The 19,187-nt window shown below is 36.2% G+C and overlaps 2 protein-coding genes across 2 annotated transcripts in view; one reads left to right on the forward strand and one right to left on the reverse strand.

Annotated features, from left to right (window-relative positions):
* Positions 1–19,187, forward strand: part of LOC145780285 (dynein axonemal heavy chain 1-like) — a 76,435-nt gene that overhangs the window by 11,890 nt on the left and 45,358 nt on the right. Inside the window, exons 13-19 of the mRNA XM_082591988.1 lie at positions 103–274; positions 922–1,123; positions 1,502–1,600; positions 2,054–2,279; positions 2,881–3,083; positions 15,680–15,821; positions 16,478–16,633. Coding sequence (XP_082448114.1) covers positions 103–274; positions 922–1,123; positions 1,502–1,600; positions 2,054–2,279; positions 2,881–3,083; positions 15,680–15,821; positions 16,478–16,633 — 1,200 coding nt within the window. The remainder of the gene's footprint in view (positions 1–102; positions 275–921; positions 1,124–1,501; positions 1,601–2,053; positions 2,280–2,880; positions 3,084–15,679; positions 15,822–16,477; positions 16,634–19,187) is intronic.
* On the reverse strand, positions 4,054–11,389 carry LOC145779631 (uncharacterized). Its single transcript, XM_082591267.1, has 12 exons — positions 11,227–11,389; positions 10,768–10,940; positions 9,252–9,366; positions 8,694–8,881; positions 7,907–8,059; positions 7,650–7,756; positions 7,166–7,322; positions 6,767–6,928; positions 6,174–6,385; positions 5,351–5,779; positions 4,848–5,214; positions 4,054–4,626 (listed from the first exon to the last, which is right to left on the reverse strand). Exons 1-12 carry the CDS (start codon positions 11,387–11,389, stop codon positions 4,369–4,371), a joined length of 2,484 nt encoding a protein of 827 aa, XP_082447393.1. The 3' UTR covers positions 4,054–4,368.

Consider the following 19,187-nt stretch of genomic DNA (forward strand, 5'->3'; position numbering starts at 1 on the left):
GTAGAAAGTACTACAGTAGAAAGCACCACCTTAAATCATTCAATTTACTACGATCTCCAGTGATGTTTTGGGAAATAAATGGATCAATTACGTTAAACACAGGACTCTCTGCGCTATCTCGTGCAAGATTCCTTATCTCACTTCACAAACATGATCCTGGATGCGTGTCATCAAGTGCTTCACTGTCCTGATGATATGGAGTGGGAGGAATCGATCCTTGTCTCAAGCTACAAGCCAAAGCGGAATCCTCTGTTTGTCATTGATCTCGTCATGGGTCAGCCGTAACTAAAATCTTATAATAACGCTTGGTTTTATATAGCGCTGTATCCATCACAGAATGCGTTGCTCTTCTGCGCTTTACAAAGCAGACAGTGTCAATGCAGCCGTACAGAGGCGCAACTGAGTACATTATTACCCGAATCCCTTCCAAGCAGGAATTAGATTTAGTACCATTTTTAAAAAGTCGTTGATATGACCCGACAAGGTATCGAACCCATGCCTACTGATTCAGAGGCGGACTCACTAACCAATAAGCCACCAAGTGGTTAACATGTTGCCACTATAATGGAAGTTGGTTTTCTTTTGGATTGTGTATGGTTGTGCATTGCTTATATACTTCAACTGCTGCCAGTTGCGCTGTTTTTTTTGTTTTTTAAAGGTTTTATTACTTTGATTCACATGTAACAGTAAAAACATATTGTAGTGACTTGTCTGTTAAAATTTAGAAGGTACCTAGCGTGGCATCAGTAATTATAGCACTATATATCTTGAGGTTGCTGTTTTTTAGTTTTCACTTTTTAATTTAAATAAAGGTCAGGGCCGTCAATTTCGGATCCTTTTTATCGCCGGTTTAAACCGGTTTTGGAGACAGAACACTCCTTATTCTTATCTCTTATAGTGGTATCTGTCTTTTCTTTGCAGATCAGACCGTGCATTACAGCACACCCCTTGAAACCTTTGAGCCCGCTTTGGTCGGATTATTTGACAAAGCGATCGCATCCACGCAACATGTGCCACAACTGGAACGATTTGTTCTGGAAGAGCTGTTCTGGAGAGGATCCTCTCTTCTTGAATCCGTCGGTGCTCACGAACCATACGTGGATGAGCTAAGAAACAACATAATGTACTTTTTTGTAATTATTTTACAGTTAAATTGTAATTTTTGTTGTATCCAGGCTGAAGCCAGTAGTTGAAAATTTAAACTACAGGAAGGCCAGGAAACTAATAATCGTGTTCACGTTCAATTATTTTTTTAACTATCTTGTCAGGACACAGCCATGCGCTCTTGATAGAGCGGCGTACTTTCAAGTGTTGTGTAGCCAACGTAATGTTTTTATTCAGCGCATGACAACCGCTTTCATTTTTTGCATTTTTATCAAGCGCAGTTATACTGTAGATGGAGTTTATCATATTTTTACAAACAGCAGCCACTTTCCTGTTTCGGTGAACTTGTTCTGTTTGACGATTTTCAAATACATAAAATGTCTTTCACGCCTTACAGCACTGCGGTGAGAAAAGCAATTGTGCCAATGCGAGCTTATGCCAAATGTTATGAGAAGCATTTAGAACTCCATGCTTTGGATGTCGACGACTATATCAAGTATGACAACTAACCTAACCGCATTTTGTTTTGTAAATTTGTGTCACTGGTGATTACATGATTGGCTTGATAGAGAATCAGATGCTTTCATCGGTACTTTCGTCTGTTCGTCCACATCGACAACACACGTATTTCAAAAGGGTGCTGTAACTTGTGTCGCTCAAAACCCCTCCCCTTACCTACACTATTGGATCATCATGTAGCTCGTGATATCATATTGGTTGCTTCTAAAACCAGCAACCGGTTTATTCTGGATCAATCGAGTTTAAGCTACACCCACACATGTTGCTTTTTAAAGCTATTCTAACATACTAAACTATTTGGAAGTGAAAAATTATCGGTGCTTCTCAGAGCCTATTATATCAGTGTTTACAAGAAGTACAAAAAATAATAAACTTTTTACTAAACACAAACTTAGATTTAATGGCATTTTTTTGCCTATTGTAATTTTAGGGAATTCGATGCTCAAGAACACACTGCTGCTCAAGTAAAAGCCGAAGTTGACATGCATTTGCTTGAAAAGGAGAAAATAGAGGCTTCTCTTCCATCCAACATAATCGTAGGAGCTTTCTGGATCAGCACCGAAAACGTGCGCCAAGCTTTATCGAAGAAGAGGAAAGCTCTTGCCAATGCTGTCCTTGAGCTGCTGGCAAAGAAACTACGTGAGCAAGCTGATGAGGTAAGCTTGTATTCTAAAAAAATTGACAAAGTGTTTTAGAATTATTGGCCTAATGAATGGGTGACGAATATCATATTTGTTTAATGGTTTCACGTTCAATATTTTGTAATAAATACAGAGATCATTGTTTTGTCTTTTGTTTTTCTTGAACTTGAAAGTTGAATAAACGTCATCATACGTTGTCGTTAGTTCAAAACTAATAATGCATGTAAAAAATTACTTGGCGATTTGCGAAAAAAACAGGCAAGCCGCGGTGACTGATTTATCGCATGTGTCTTTCGCAATAAATAATTCACTTAAAAATCTGTCACGAGTAATCTTTGCATTATCTCTCCACTTAATGTGCGTTAGTTTCGTCTTTTACAATTCAAGAGAGCTAGCAAAGACCTTAAAAACAATTGGCCAAGTATGTATCGTATAGCATATGACGATGGTTTTTAATAAATCATACGCAGTTTATTTATTATTGTGCCGGATTTTGTTGATAAATTCTTTCCTATCAGATTAAAGAAAGAGTCTGTAATACAAAAAAGATTCTACCGGATTGATCTACGGTCAACCATACGATGTAACAATATAAGTTTCTTCCTTTTATCTTTAGGCATGTGAGGAATGCAAAGCAATCAGCAGAAAGCTTTATGACAAGCCAAACACCATTGAAGAGCTCACAGAGATGCGCGACTGGATGAAAGGTGTCCCTGAACAACTCCTCCAGCATCAGGAGCGCATCGACAGAGCATTGGGAGACTACGAACTGATAGAGGAGTTTTATTACAACTTATCGCAGGATGACTTCGTAGCCAAGTAAGAGTTGCACAATCAATTTATTGCAAGTCACTTTTTGAAATAAATATACTCCCACCGGCTGAGTTGAGGCTGAAAGCTGTGGATTAACTGAACATTTCTATACCATATTGTATCAGAAATATTCCTATGAAAAATGTAACTTGCGGTCAAACGATAAAAAAATGTATGAAAGTTCACAACAGCCAAGTTCTGTACATTTTTTGAAGCTTAACTTGTATTTTGAAACTTTTTGGTCAGGCACAAACTGAACAATGCCACAGTTTTGTAAGTTTCTTAAAATTTAAATACATCAACAATATTCTACTCCAAAATTGTGGTTGGAATCATGTTTCCTTATGCTGTAAGCTTAGGACCATTTGTGTTGTTGAAAAATTAGGTCAATGCCAAGTTCACCAGCGCTCATGTTCACCAATTAGTTGTTACTCGCGTTGTAGGCTACTGGCTTTTGTAAAGCTTTCAAGACTTTTCTGCAACTGTTGCTCTCTGTTTTTGTAATTTAGACATTTAACTGCGACTGTATTTGCTTTATCTTTAGTCGGTCCAGCGTTAATGAATTCCAGTTTTAATTAACGGACAAAAAAGTGTAATTTTGTTGCTCATCACTGATCACGTGATAACAAAGTGCTTGACACAGTCAGGAATTTAATTCTTTTCCAAATATCAATGTGTCAAATTGTTAGTTTATCTGTCACGCTGAGTCGTTTTCAACGCTTCCTATATCCTGCATTATTTATGCACTTTGAACGAATGTTTATGAAGTAAATACGGTTTCCGGAATACGAGCCATAGGCCTACTTTACTTTAGTATGCGAGCTACAAGGTTAACAAGGCTGTCAATAAACTGAATTGCTGGTTAAATCCCTTTGAAATTTTTTTTGTCTTTTTTGTTGCTATATCAACACACTTCACAAAAATATCTTTTTCATATCATTTCATGAAAGAACGTCGAAACGTACATGAACCCCTTGGTATTGTGAAGTTTATTTTCTATCAACATATACCTCATTCCATTGGCTTCGATTTCTTTTTACAATCGTCCAACCTTTACCCGCACACAGTCAACTACACTTATTAGTATCCATGGGTTTAATGGATTTCATTACACAGTTAGCTTGCGTGTTTGATTGAAAAACTGCATTTTATTAAGACTATGATTTTTCCCATGAAATCTACAGTATAATAGAACTTCAGATCTAACTTTGTAATTTTGTGTCTCCGTGTCACATGGCCAATCACATAAGCACCTTATAACCCACGTTACGTCATCTACAATGGGAAGTTGTCATGTTTTATGTTCTAGATACGTGATATCATGCTCAGTGAACCATGTCTTCAAGGCAATACCAAAAAGGCAGATGTGGGAAACGAGAATGAGCAAGACGTACAACCGAAAAAACAATACATCGATTGCTCTCGCAACGCTCTTCCATTCCTCTTGTTCCATGTCGTGTCTTTCTTGTTCTTTTTCTTTCTGTTTAATTTTTAGTTCTTTCTTTTTCTCTTTAGCGGACTTTGGCCTTGATCTGTTTTTCTTTTCGTTCTGCAAAGATGAAACATGTCATTAATGCGATTGTTGTGAGACTAGTGATGACAAAAAATAGGTTAGATTTTCTTGACGCTTCAGGAGACGTTTTCTTACCTTCTTGCAACTGTTTTTGTTAAAATTGTGCGTTTCTGGTAACATAACAGTGGTGATAAGGTGATAAAATGTAAGGAATTTGGTATCAAATAAGACATTAGGCCTACAGACTAACGTATTACCTTCTTCATGTGCTTTTTTAAATCACTTATGGCTCCCATGATTTTGAATCGTAGGATATTTGCGCTGTCGCTAGATTCTCCTGTTTTGAGATTGGATTTATGCGTTGGCGAATGGTAGCCTTTGGTTCCAAACTTAATACCACTCAGACCCGCTCGTTTTGATAGTTTCCCATTGTTTGGTCTTCTCTCATAATTGTTAGCATGCTTCTTCATATTGCCCAGCGTCGCATGAGTGAGCATACTAAGCCCTATCGGATCTAGCGGTTGATCGACTATGCAACTCTTGGTTCCTTCAAGATTTGGAGAAAACGGAACTTTCTTGTCTTTTGCAAGTGGTGGTAACTGAGATAGGTTGGAGTCGCTCAAGCTGTGGAGAAAATCATATGTCACTTTTTCTTAACAACAGCATGTAGAGATTAGCATTATTCTCGATTTGTGTAAATTTTGAGCAAATTGTGCAATGAGGAAATACAATATTATTTTCTACAAACATTTCTTCTTACCTTTTCTTACGCATGTTCACTGCGTACGGTATATCCAAACGATTGTCAGTGACTTTAGTTGCGAATTGTTGGTACTTCGGTAATTTATCATGTTCAACAACAGTTTCATTTTCTACTTTAACTCCATTCATACGCGATTCCATTGTGCTTCTTCTCCCGTAGTACAACGACGAGCTACTCTCGTCGCCCGCGGATGACAAGTCGTCTTCCGTGTTTTCGTCCACGCTTCCCGAGCTTACTTGATCGTCTATGACGTCGTGTAGCCATCTGGCGTTGTATTCTTTCAAACTCCAGTACCGGTCGCAGAATTTGAGAAAGTTTTGCAGGCGTGGCGGCACAACTGTTGTTTCTCGTTTTGGAGGGGCTGTGAGCTGGATTTCGGGTGAGCTTTTTTTGTGTTCGAACGACATGCAGCATTTCGTAGTATTTCTGGAAATGACCCAGTCAAAATTTATTGTTTTTTCAGTAAAGTGTATATTTGTAAATGAAACCCAGTGACGCTTAACTCAGGTCTTTTATGTTTTTAAAAACGTGCAAATATGTAGGCATTGCTGGCGCTATCATAACAAAACTTGAAAATGATTTCTGTTCGCAGTTACTATTCTTTTTAAATTTTGCAGTTGCTTTTGAAAAATCAAATTGTTAGTGGTACCAAAAATAAACGCTATTGTTAAAATACCATTGCATGGGTAAAGCGATAAAATTCGTAAACAACATTATATTTCATAGGATTTCTTTGTATGTAGACTAATTAACTGGTTTGATGCAAAAAACTAACTCTTTACTAAAGTTGCATTGCATTCTATAAAAAGATTTTTCCTACTTTTTCTGTGATTTTGATTTCAAGAAGTTCCTTCTCTTTATTTTTCTGTCTAATTCCGGGTCTCTGAGGATGACAGGCTTGAAGTGTAAGTGTAGCACCACGACTGTCATCGCGAGATTGATACCCAATAGTGCCATACATAGGACGAAGTACAAGCCTAGATAAGGACCAGTAGAAGCGGGAAACATTTCACCAACAGCCAGAAGGAAAACCTGATTTTAATAATTGAAATTATTGAAAATAATAATAATAATAATAATCCAATCTTGTTCTGATTTTTTTGAAATTCTGTGTAGTTTTTGTAAAATAGGCTTTTCACTATCAAAGCCTATTTTTATTAAAGAAGATTTATTTCGGACGTGTCATTAAAAACAAATACATACACAGCATACGTTCATCGTAGGAGCAGTACATCGGGTTCATTTTCTTTGCATAGCTACGCTCTTTCTAAATGCACCAAAGCTCCTGTACAGCAATATATTAACCTTGAATGCCATCGACGGGATTTTACGTTGCTTTGATGGAAAAACATGTGAGAAAACAAACCAGTGCAGTGACATAGAAACACAGACGATGAGGAACATAAGACTCACCATAAATGAGAGCAAAATTGTAATTTGAAGACCAATCCGTTCTCCAGAATCTGGAGGCAAATAAAATCCGAGAATAGCGACGGTGGTTAAGAGAATAGCTGGAAGCAACATGCTCTGTATGTATAACGATGAATTTCTCCGCACCACAATGGTGAACTTAATCTAAAGAATATTTCAAAAATTAAATGAAGAGTATGTCAGCCTATGTTATCTTTTCGAAGAAATTGCTCGTAAGTTTTCAATGTGCGAGGATTATCTTCTTTGGCATCCCGTCACGTGATCTAAATCTTTAACTACCAAGCAGAAGCCTGGGTACGACAAGTCTTTTAGTGCTCTTTATTATTCAACGAGTTATAATGTTAAAGATATCATACCCCGAAACTGCGATGAAAGAATTACCTCTGCGTACATGTTGGTTTTCATGCTGGTGTTTCCCAAAGTAGTGTAGTTAATGAGTGATTGTGGGGACATGGGAAAGATGGTGTTACAATTTTCTACATAAGGAGTTTGCTTTTTTTCTGATGCTCTTATGGAATGTGGAGTTCCTTCATTGGGACTGAAACAAAAATACGTGCAGATCAAAGCACTTTGTCCAAACTCTGCAGTATATGTTTAATTAATAGAGAAAATCTAGGCGTCCAAGAAAAAAATTATTGTAAAAACGTTCACTTTAGTCTTATAAATTATTTTAGAAGACCATCGAAACTGTTTCACAGCAGGTATGGCAGCCTTTTTGTCGTGGCTGATTCGGCCAAAGCATTTCATTCTCAGCTTCTCCGCGAAATTTATTGTTTTCTTGATAATTTTTTAACTTAAATATTGAACAGGTAAAATTTAATACATAAATCGGTTCTTTGGAATTTTCATATATCATTGTCCATACTTGCTGCTTGAATAGTTCGTATTTGGCATCGTAGGTGGTTCTTCAGTTGCATTTTCGTCCATGCGCTTTGGGGAAGACCCACTCAAAAGGTCCCCGTAATCTCGTGCCTGTTATGCAATGTTTTAATGTTAATTATGGTGTAGGCTTGCTGATGCTGCTTGTAAACCGATTATTCCTAATGTCTGCACTTTCATTTGTACCAAAAAGTAAATCAAAGATTCAAGAAAAAAACTTAGTGATGCTGATTTGGTTCTTACTACTTTGCCGACATCGATTCCCGCCAGTCTCCACTCGCCAGTGTTGATGAAGTATTGTTTTGTGTCATCAAAAAATTTTTTTGCAGTTCTATCGCTTGTCAGATCTATGTATCTCACAGTCTCTGTCCATGATACGAAGGTCATATAGCAAACCTAAAGACAAATACAGTGGAGTCCACTTAAGCGGACCACGTTTAAGCGGACCACTTAAGCGGACCTCTTTTCACTAGTCCCAGACTCCCATTTTTTCGTTGAAAGGTTGAAGGGAAAGATTACAGTCACCACCCTATCACGTGGTGACTGTAATCGAGGTATGACAAATTTCAAAGCTTTTCGCAGTGTACACTTCTCAACTAGTGGTTTCAACCTACCCCTTGTATAACCTAATAACTAATTTCTCTATCAACGAAATTACTTGACTTGGATGATTTTTCTTTCAAACTGACAACTCTTGAATACATGCCGTAAAATAAAATGTGTCAAGGTAATGATAGCTAGTCAATGCCAGTATCTTATGTAGTCGGCCAAAGTTTTTTTATGCTTTAACTCGCACTCGAATAGACCCTGGTTTGACACCACGCCAGAGCATGCGGCTGTGTCTTTGGCAGGGCACTTAAAGACATGCGTGCGCCTACAATCTAAATCTTCAACCACCGGGCGCAAGCCTGATTACAAAAAAACAAACTATTTTTAAGGTCAAAGTTTTTTCGTAGTGATAGTTTATAAATGGAAATTTAGGAAAGTTTCATGCACTTTTTTCCGAAGAATTACATCAAAGTTGACTTACCTGAACATCAAACGGAAAGAAAGCTGTGTCAATGTTGCAGGAAGTTTCATATGCGACTGGCTCATGACATGTCACCGTGCCGTCGTAAGCGACCATTGCATTCTGCAGCCTTGGACCATAAGTTTTCTTGCCTATTTCCTCATACACAACGATATCAGGCTTCCAAAGTGCGTAGTAGGGAAGTTCAACTGTTGAACAGAGACGAATACGCTCAACCTTGCTTGAAATTGTTTGAGAAATCTCAAGAGCTTTTTGTAAAGCTTGGTTTGCTTAAAAGAATGAATTTCACTATTTTAATCTCACACGTAGGCCTAAATCATCATCATAATCCATCGTCGGTTTGTTCCCCACTAGTGGGGTGGCCGATAATCTCACACGTAAATGATATTAAGTACTGTACTAACATGAATGTGCAATAAGTGGATTTGATTGGAATGGGCAGTTGCTCTTTTTTCTTTTTTGACGTTTGTGTGAATAAAATTTTTGTACATTCTTCTGCACGAAATTCTTTCCTTGCTGAAGCTGAGTTGTTATAAATATGAAATTATCGACCCTTACTTTGTTTGATTCCATTAAAGTCATCGGGTATCCATTTTAAATATTGATCTTTCCACGACATGCGATACCAGATCAGACTATTGAGTACTTGATTTTTTTCGTCCAAATCAAGAATCTAAACACATGACAAACCGAATTCAATTTTGTATTTGCGATTTCAAGAACAAACATATGATTTCAAAGATAAAGAAAATATTATAATATAGAAAGAATTTCAAGTCTTTCTGTCTCACGTTAAGAAAGAGGCATGATATGTTCTTGTGGTTTTAGAGCTTAAACTTGATGTTGAACGATTTACCGTTAAATTTAGGTGATTGCAAAAATATAACTTACTTTTTGTAACTATTCAACAGCATTGCGAGTGTTGTTCTACCACTGACCACTTTTGTATTTATACATGTTTATTAGTTTTACTTTGATGAGTTAAACTTGTAGTAAGCTATACGAGATTTAACCACATTTGGAAAGTTTTACTTCCAGATTTTGAAAATACGACTGCTTTTTCTTGTGATTATGAATTTTTATAGACCGATATGAACACCACTGCAATCTTTCATAGTTCGGACGAGTAGTAGAATACTGTACAATGGGTTATGACCAGGACCGTTGAGAGGATATTTTGGGGCCGGTCCAATGAGATCCTCGAGCCCCAAATCAAGATACTTTTAAGAAAAACGCTTTATATTCAAAACATACGCGGTGATTTCTCAAGTTTCCGGGCCTGGGTCGCCATGTCCATACCATACCATAAGTCGCCATGGTCTATCATAACTAAAATTGCAAATCTAATGAACAACTCATTTTCTTTTGAAAAACTCGTTATGCTTACCAAATTTTCGTCACTTCTAGCCATCACTTTTTACCTTTAAACTACTCTGAGCTTTTTCTCACATAATTGATCTCTGTGCTTTAATTTTAACTTACTCATAAAAACGACAAAATCTATTGTTTTACAATACGGTATTGTAATGTTCAACAACGATGGTTTTTTTTACTATTCGTTTCATTAAACCAATAGACTATACTATAGCTAGCAAATAGTCTACTATAGCTAGTAAATAGTCATACAGCATTGTGACAATACAGCTTCGTGTGGTAACATGTTGGCGGTAAGATATTACACTGTTTTTAAATACAAGTGCAATGCACAGCCGTCAGGAGCTGAGCTTGTGACAGAAACATTCGACAATTCATCAAACTCTTTTTTTTTAGAAAACATTAATGTTTCCGTTTAGCCTACCTGTTATCTCTGAACATTGCAATTCTCGAGCACTCATATATAAACCAGGTTTAAAACATCATTACAGTGATGATTAGTTTCTTAGCGTATTCCAAGCTTAAGACAAATCTCATCCCGATATTAACTTAAATATGAAAACTCACCGTATGCCGGTTACAACCAATAAAACTTTTGAAATATGTTTATCGTTTTGTGGGGAAGTCTACTTTTGTGTGACACTTTATAACACATCGGTGTCGTTAGATACAATCTACTTAAAATATTGTTAAAGCATACCTGTCGAAAAGTAAATCCAACCTTGACGTTAACATTGTCGGTGTGGTTGATCACAGGCCGAAGGGACCTGTCGTAATTATCCATCAGGTACTTTTTAAGCTCATGCGAAGCACTCAGTGTTACATTGCGATTAGAAGATCGATAGGTTTGCTTGGAAAAGTCAACGTTTTGAACTGCAAATTGCAATATGGTTTTGTGTAAATAAGTTACATTTACATTTTTCACTGGTTTGGAGTTAAGTTTAGTCGTTTTTGTTTGACGCATGAAAGTTGATTTTCATCATGAAACGTTCATATGAGGTTAAAACATTTTAATGCAGCATAGCTAACAAATATCACTCGTTACTACTGTCAAGTTATTTAGTATAGTAGGACAGCTAGTTTTCCGCTTTGATAGATATTTTTCATCCTCTTTTATCTAATTATTAAATTAAATCAGTATTATTATTAAAATCTTTACCTTTGCTTGTGCCAGGTTCACTGCCACTCACTTGAGAGGCTGCCAGTAGTGCCGGTTTCGTTTTTGCTTTGCCTGCTTTCCCCGGGTTAGCCAAAATTATCACCAGCAATGCTATTAGAACAACTGTCGGATGACCCAGTCGCTGTTTCCTTCCCAAACGCATAGTTTTTTAGATAAGTTTATACATTATTTTACTTTTAAGCTGATAGCTATGGCCTGAGAATGTGCAATACAGGTTAATGATACGCAAGTGTTACTGTTACCGCTATGCTGACATTATTTTGTTTTATAGCTGTAGCAAATAACCAATAACCTGCAAAACATGAAACAGGTTCTATCTACTACTCAGCCAACAAAACCTGCGTTTTTATGTTGCTACCTTTTATTAATTTCAGGTCTTTAATCATTGGAAACTTTTAAGCTAGCTACTATTATAACCCTACTTCGGAAGCAAAGGTGTAAATAAGATGACCTACGTCAAAAATCTTTCTATTCATCATCAAAATCGTGACGAGTCAAAATCGATTTCAACACCTAAAAAATGTTTCAAGCACTCGACGTTTCTCATGGCAAAGGTTTTATTTTGTCGATATTTTTCTGCTTTTTTCTGCTTTTCTTCTCTCCTCTGCACTGAGTACGATCAGTTGGTACAATGCTGTTTGGAAGCACCTGTATTGATTCATGACCTTTTTGATTTCAAATAAGTGCGGTGTAATGTAGAAATTCTAATTTACAACTGAAATGAGAATCACTATTTTTCAACGTTTCAAAACAGGAGGCGATTGACATTTCCGTGCGCAGGACTACAAACGTAATGGATTACCCTATTTGACTTCTACACTTGAACAAAATCGTATCTTTTTAATTCAAAGTATTTGGCCCTGGCCCAGATTATGTAGTCTTCTTTGTGTAGTAGATTATTTTGCTGATTTGTTGCTGTAAAAATTTTTCAAGATCGCTCTGCTATCTTCCTTATGCAATCCAAAACAATTTACCAACATTAACTTTTAACAAGTTTGAAAGGTTTGTTAATTATGAATCGCATTTTCAAAAGCGATAAACATCGCTATTGCTAGTAGATTCTCTTTTTTCGGAATGGCCCGTTTCGGTGAGTCCGATCCCTATTCGGTGATTTTTTCAATTTTTTTTTTTAAATTATCGGGTACCGTAGCCTAATTATCATTGCCGTTTTAGGGTTAGGGGTTAGAAGTTAGGGGTTAGAGGTTAGGAACTCACCGAATCGGACTCACCGAATAGTAGCAGACCCCTCTTTTTTACGCATGCGGTTTTTCTTTGGTCTATTCATTAACATGATCTGTTCATTCTCTAGCAATAGTTGTAGCGTTCATGTGATGAATGCGACAGTGAAAACAGAAACATTCGAGTTGTTATCGCTTCACTGGCATTTTGCGCATCATGATAATGCTTTGTTTGCTCTGAGGATGCTCATTGTCATGGTACGCGAAACGTCAGTGAAGCAATAAAAGAACTCCTATGTTCTGTTTTCACTTTCGCATTCATCAGATGAACATTGCAACCATTGCTTGAAAAGTTAATAATCCTGATAAACACTCAAACTTTTCAGTATTCATAAACTGTTCCAATCAGTTGGTGTTAAATAAACGAGTAGATCTGTCCTAGGCACGCATGGCACAAGCCTCAGTAACCATTATGGTCTTGATCTCACCCCCTTTTAGCTTGCTAAGTTTTTGTTTCTATTTCCATGATCTGCCATTTTTGACAAACTACTAATGTTTTTCTCATTCTTTGACGCGTACATCGTATGCAAGGTGCGTATATTACAATTGGTTTCTACAGTATGTAGCTTATTTCAAACTTATTTTGTAGCCAATGTGCTGTGACGTATAGAGTATGGTGCGTTTTGGTTCTGTCAAAATCGTTGCTTTTTAGTCATAAGTACAATATTTACTCTTCACAATGATCTGGTTTCAGCGAGATTTATTATTAAGTAAGAATTGATTTCTGGATGGCTGTTGTAAACGCTTAAAATCCTAGAGTATTGACTTACACCTCAAATCTGGCTTTGCCTTACAATATTGTTATTAGCTTACACTTTACTTAATTACTTTATTGCTACTTCTATGTAAACCTCATTTGTTCAAGGGTGTCTTTGGAGCCCCAACGACTTACTTCTAGCGGCATTAGCTGTGCATAAAGAAGGACATTTAAATAGTGTAACCAGAGTGCGTTCATTGGCAGGGCTAAGAATTTTTCATTTTACCAATTTTTTTGCTTATTTTAAAAATTCGAAGAGCAACTATTGTGACAGTTATTTGTGTTTCATACGGTGTAGTGGGCTTGATCATCAAATAAAACCGCGTTAGCTTGCATCACCCACATTGACCATACAATATTTCAACTGTTATATCTGTACTGTTCAAATGCACGTTGCGTTATTTTTAGGAATTTGTCTTCATCTTTCTCATCCTGGCGACGATATTATCTGAGATAAATTTTACTTCGCTTTTATACGACCGTTCTATTTGTTTATGTCAGCGTTTTCTTACGTTACATCAACGTAAAAATATCAAATCAACAACCCCACGAAGCTAAACATTGTGCCCCATTGCCATTAAATTTTTGCAAGGTTTTCCGGGGCACAGCGAACATTTAAGTACTTTTCTGATACTGCTCCATTTATTGTACAAGTGTGGTGTATTATGGTGTTTATTTGGTGATCAGCATAGGTACGAAGTATAGCTACAAGTAGCCTTTCATTGACCATTTTGCATTTCACGGCCACATTACCAATGCGTCCTCCGCATCGATATGTGGATGACTCGTTTACGTTATTCTGTTGTATAATGACATTTCAATTTATTCAGTTTATTGTAGTGAATACGTTTAGTGGAGACAGTCAGTGGAAATACTCGTTCTTGGAGGGTAGAGATAATAAATGCGAGGACTTTGGGGGTGCACAAAAACTTGTATAATTGAAAAAACTCATAAAAACTATTAAAATATGTTGATTTCAGCTCCTGGTGTATTTTTAGATTGTACTATAAGTTGCATTAGCCAATGGGGATCTACAAATGTATTGCAACATGCCATCATAGAGGGTTACGGTGAATTAAAACTGTAAACGGCTAACTCAGTTATTTCTTTTAGTTAATCAAAAGAAAAATTGCGATCTCAATAGTGTGCTTTTTTAACTATTTATTTAAACGCTTATCTCACCTAGCTATTGAGCATAAAATAGCAAGAGGGTACGAATAGTCCCTTGGTCTGTCTTTTAAGGTCAATGTGACAAAAATAATTCAAACGTTCTTTTGAAAGTAAAATATTCGCCTTTCACTGTGTTAAAAAACGTTAAATATCCAACTATTTTCACTTGCTTGTCACTCAATTTAGCAGAGCATTACAACCCACATCAAGCACGTTTTAAGGTTGGTAAAATCACTGGTCAACAAATTTTTACTAATTTTTTTTATCCAAAATACAAGTAGCCTACACTTTTCTAGATGTATTTTTTGTTTCCTGATTTCGAATCTCCGCTCGTCATTTCCAGCAGATGAAGTTTTCAAAATAATTGTACCTTACTATTTTATGTATTTAGTAATATTTATGAATTAAGCCAAACTTGGTGTAATTTTATTTTTACAAAATACCCTATAAAGTCTCATTCTAAGGCTTCGCAAAGCTTGTGGTGTCCTGTAGTAATGTTTTGAAACAAAAACTAATGGTGAAATCCTCGTTGCCCAAGCTTTTATAGAACAAAAACCTCAAGAACGAAAATATCTTTAAAAAAAAATTGATGTGCTAAAAATAAAAACAGTTTTAAAATCAGCGTTAAAAATACGTTTAGAAACATATATTATATTATAAGCCATCTCTGATTAAAAGTTACTGTTGACCTGTGCCGTTTCAAGTTTTGAAGATAAGTTGGACTTCCATGAAAGCCGATTTTAATCTCTTTTGATTCAAAATCTTTATACGCTACTTGACTTTGCTGCTAGTTTTCTGCTACTCTGCGTCACAATAAAGAATTACATAAGCACGCGACAGCTTAATCCAAGATGGAAAGATGTAACTTAACAATTAAGCTGACTTCTATTTTCAGTATCAGACCACCAGATTAGTTGTTTTTTTTGCCATGTGTGATTGTCAGTCGATTATAATTTGTATGTAACATGGATATGGATACTTAGTGAATGTCAATTTTTGCATAATAAAAATACTTTAATGTTGTGAAATACGATAGTGGGTAACCCATTTACGCATGTCAATGCGTAGCGTAAAATATTTTATACGCCCATTTTAAATTATGAATGCGATGCGTCCAATTTTACGTAGAAACAGTTGGTTTTTGATGCATAGTAGCGGTAGCTTATATCCCTAGAAAAGAATATTTTCTTATCTACTTATCCACTTGATTTATTTTTTGTTGAATTTCACATACCTGTCATCATCAGAATTTTGCTCGTTTTTGTAGATGGACAGCCATTGGATGGCCCAAGAAGTTGGAAGATCAGATGGAAACCACGTACACCACTCTCCAGGAGCTGGAGGCTCACTTCCACAAGCTCCAACTTGCAGATCAAAACAACTTCCAGGATAAACTGGACACCTTGCAAGTATGGCAATCAAAAGATATATTCTGTTTATTCCTAATCTTTGTTTTCAAACAAGAAATCATATCCCCCATTATATTTCCATTTTATCAATTTTTAAACTACTGTATAATTATCGAAAAAATGACACTCTACCTCCACGAACCATCACGCATTATCCTCAAGGGATGTGCGATCAATGTTTACTATGAAACTATTACAAAATAAATGAGGCGTCTCCCATCTGAGTCACGAATCGCCAAGGAGAAAAAGTGACTAACGAAAAGCGCCCTATTAGAGTAATGCACTGCCAACCGCTTGCTTTGCTGGTTCAGTGGTTCTCATTGTAGTTACGCCAGTTCGCTACCCAAAAATGAATTTTGGTCATCAGAAAATTGATATGTGAACATGAGAACTTCGAATCTTCGTACCAAAGCATTATTATTGTTGCAAAATATAGTTGTACATATTGCTGAAGTTTTAAACTGCGAAAGTAATGCTTAATACATAAGGGAAAAGCAGATTCCCCAATTATTCTGCATGTTGTTTTTTCATAAAACTGTTCTTAGTTCTGATTTTCATATAGTTATTAAGTTATGTTGAGGGATTAACTTATTTCTAGTTGTTAATGTTAATCCTCTTTAACTTTTGCAACTTTACCTAATTATTACACTTTAAAGATGCTGGTGGCTGGATTTGCCGCGCACAATGACATCGGCAAAGCTCATGAAGTGGCCAACGAAGTCCGACGCATCAACAAGCAGTTGAAAGAATGTCAGAGCCTATCTCAAGTCTACAACCAGCGAGAGCGTCTCTTCGACATGCCCGTTACCAACGTATGTATCGGTGATGTGACTGGTTACTTTCATACGAATTATTATTTCAGCCTTTCTGTGAATGTTAGTCATCTGCACGGCTTTTCCCGAAGTACTTGGCACGGTGTACAATTAAAGTATTACTTTGTTGGTTTGTTGCTTTTATGATCTTGTGCAGGTATCACGTCGAAAGTGAAAAGACTGAGTAGTTGTTTTGTAAAATTTTGTGTTGTTGTCACGACGTTTGATTGCCTTGCGGAAGCCCATTCTTGTTAACCACTTTCAAATGTCAATGTGAGAAGTTTGTCAGAAACAATATAAAAAACACTGCCTCTTGTTTTGTGAGAAATTTGAAAAACAAAACCACAGATGAAAATTTTTACAGCTTTGTAGAAAATACATTTTCACTTATACGTGGAATCAAAAGTAGAGGCGGCATTAAAAATACATTTCCTCTATAAAAGAAAATTGAGATTGTTGTCACAAGTTTATCTAACATTGTGATCAATGCAAGTTAAGTATAGATTTCTGTTTGAAATATTCAAGTGACGACACTTTATCTCGTCGAAACCATTATCTGGCTATAAACTAATCTTTTATGATAATATGGTAGCCTACTCAAGTGTGAGATATTATACTCTTTTTTCTATTATTCAGCTTTACCTTCAAACTGCGTCTCCACATTATTAAATAAAATTTACTACCTTACTAAAATAACTGAAATGAAAAGTTACAAACTGCTTTTAATACTGAGCTACAAAATTTTTATCTACATTGCTTCAAAAACATACTAAATTACAAATACTAGTCTTCTGTACTAAATTTCTGCTGCATCGATCACTATTTATTATGCTTGATGCAGACGACACTGTGGTGCACCTGCTCTCGAGCCGAAACTATTCTATTTTTTGCAGGTTCATTTTCATGAATTTTTTATTCTGTTTTTCAAGGTTTGAAATAAACGTCATTTTATTTTTTCTTCCCCGCAAAAAGCAAAACGGTTTTTCATTCATGACTCTGTCTCAGAATAAACTTGCCTGTCAACTGCCAGCGCATTCACGCGTTTACAATTTCCCAAAAATAACCCTGTTGCACGACATCGAAGTTTATGTAGTGTCAATGCTTGTGAAATTGCATTAAAAGTCCCACAATTCACTAACGTTTATTACCGTTTGGTCATTACAAATCAGTCTGACTTAAAACAGCAACATTTTTAATACTGAACTAAACTTTGTGATAATTTTTGATTGTATGTGTACATTAGTCGTGTAAGTCTGTAGGGTTTTGCTAATTATTGGCTATCTTTCAAATAGTAAAATTTTTAAGTAGTAAGATTTTTTCAACTTTTGAGTTTTTAAATTACTATACATTTTGTGTTTTCATTAACGCTATTAAAGTTAAAAAGGAGCCTTTTCCACACACTCAATCTATTTTTGTATAATATACATACCATATTTGCAAGGTATAATGAGTTTAAATGATTATAGGCTATCGTGTTAGTTAAAAATCTTACCGACTTCGGCGCTACTTCATTAACAATGGCCTATTGTGCATCTAGTGTTGAACATTTGGACAACAACAAGTCGCCACAAGTTGCTGTGTGTTGTTCAAAACACTAGATACACCTTTATAACCGACTACGTACGAGCTATGCTTTCTTGGAAGCTATGCGCTGACAGTTAACGATGCAAAGTTTATTCTTTTACCCGGCAATCACGAGGCAGTCAATTTAACAAGAAAATGACACTGTTTTACGTTTAATAAACATGAAACAACGTTGTTGTCCTGCAATTTTGGTTGGTTTCTTTGGTCAGCGTGGGTCAAGTCATCGTTATTCCTGAGACAGGGCGGCCCGTTTTCAAACTGCTACTTTGAAGTGGAATTGAAAATTGCTGTTCTGGCCTAATACTGCACACTACGCTCCAGCTGCTTCTCTTGACAGCAACATTTTTGGTAAGAAAAACTTTCCATTCCCAAAACTTTTCAAACAAATGGAAACTGAAAAGTAGTTGATTAACTATTCCCTCATAATTTTTTATAACTACGTTATATAGTTAAGCCACTCTTAACCAACCTAATTTTTCTGCAAAAGTTGGCTATTTGGCAAAACTTAAACCGTGTTTAACGTTAGCTTTCATAAACTTAGTGCTGTGGTTTAACGTTTTCAAAGCTTTGTTTTTGATTATAGCAACAACAGAGTTATTCGAAATATTTTTTTTTTAGTTCGAAAGAGTCCGTTTATAACAATAATTTGAAATGAAACACTTCAACTTTTACTGTATGTTGAGCACTTGCAAGCCTAAAAAATTACTTAATTTACTACGAGAATTGTTTTAATTTGAAATGTAACGAAGCGAAACCAAAATCAAGGTGCTTTGAAATAGCTGTATTTCGAACATGTCTATTATGCAGCTTTGTGTGCAGTATTGGTTGCCTTTTGCTCTTGTCTTCAGAGTGACTGCCTGGTGTCAAATTCGCGGTCGTTATCATCTTGTAGCTTAGGTCATCGTAGCGGATAGGCTATTCACGTTTACAATATGAGTTCCTTGAAAAATCGCCACGTGATGAAATTAAC

The sequence above is a fragment of the Aplidium turbinatum genome, chromosome 11, assembly GCF_918807975.1.
Source record: "Aplidium turbinatum chromosome 11, kaAplTurb1.1, whole genome shotgun sequence".
In the NCBI taxonomy this organism is placed as follows: Eukaryota; Metazoa; Chordata; class Ascidiacea; order Aplousobranchia; family Polyclinidae; genus Aplidium; species Aplidium turbinatum.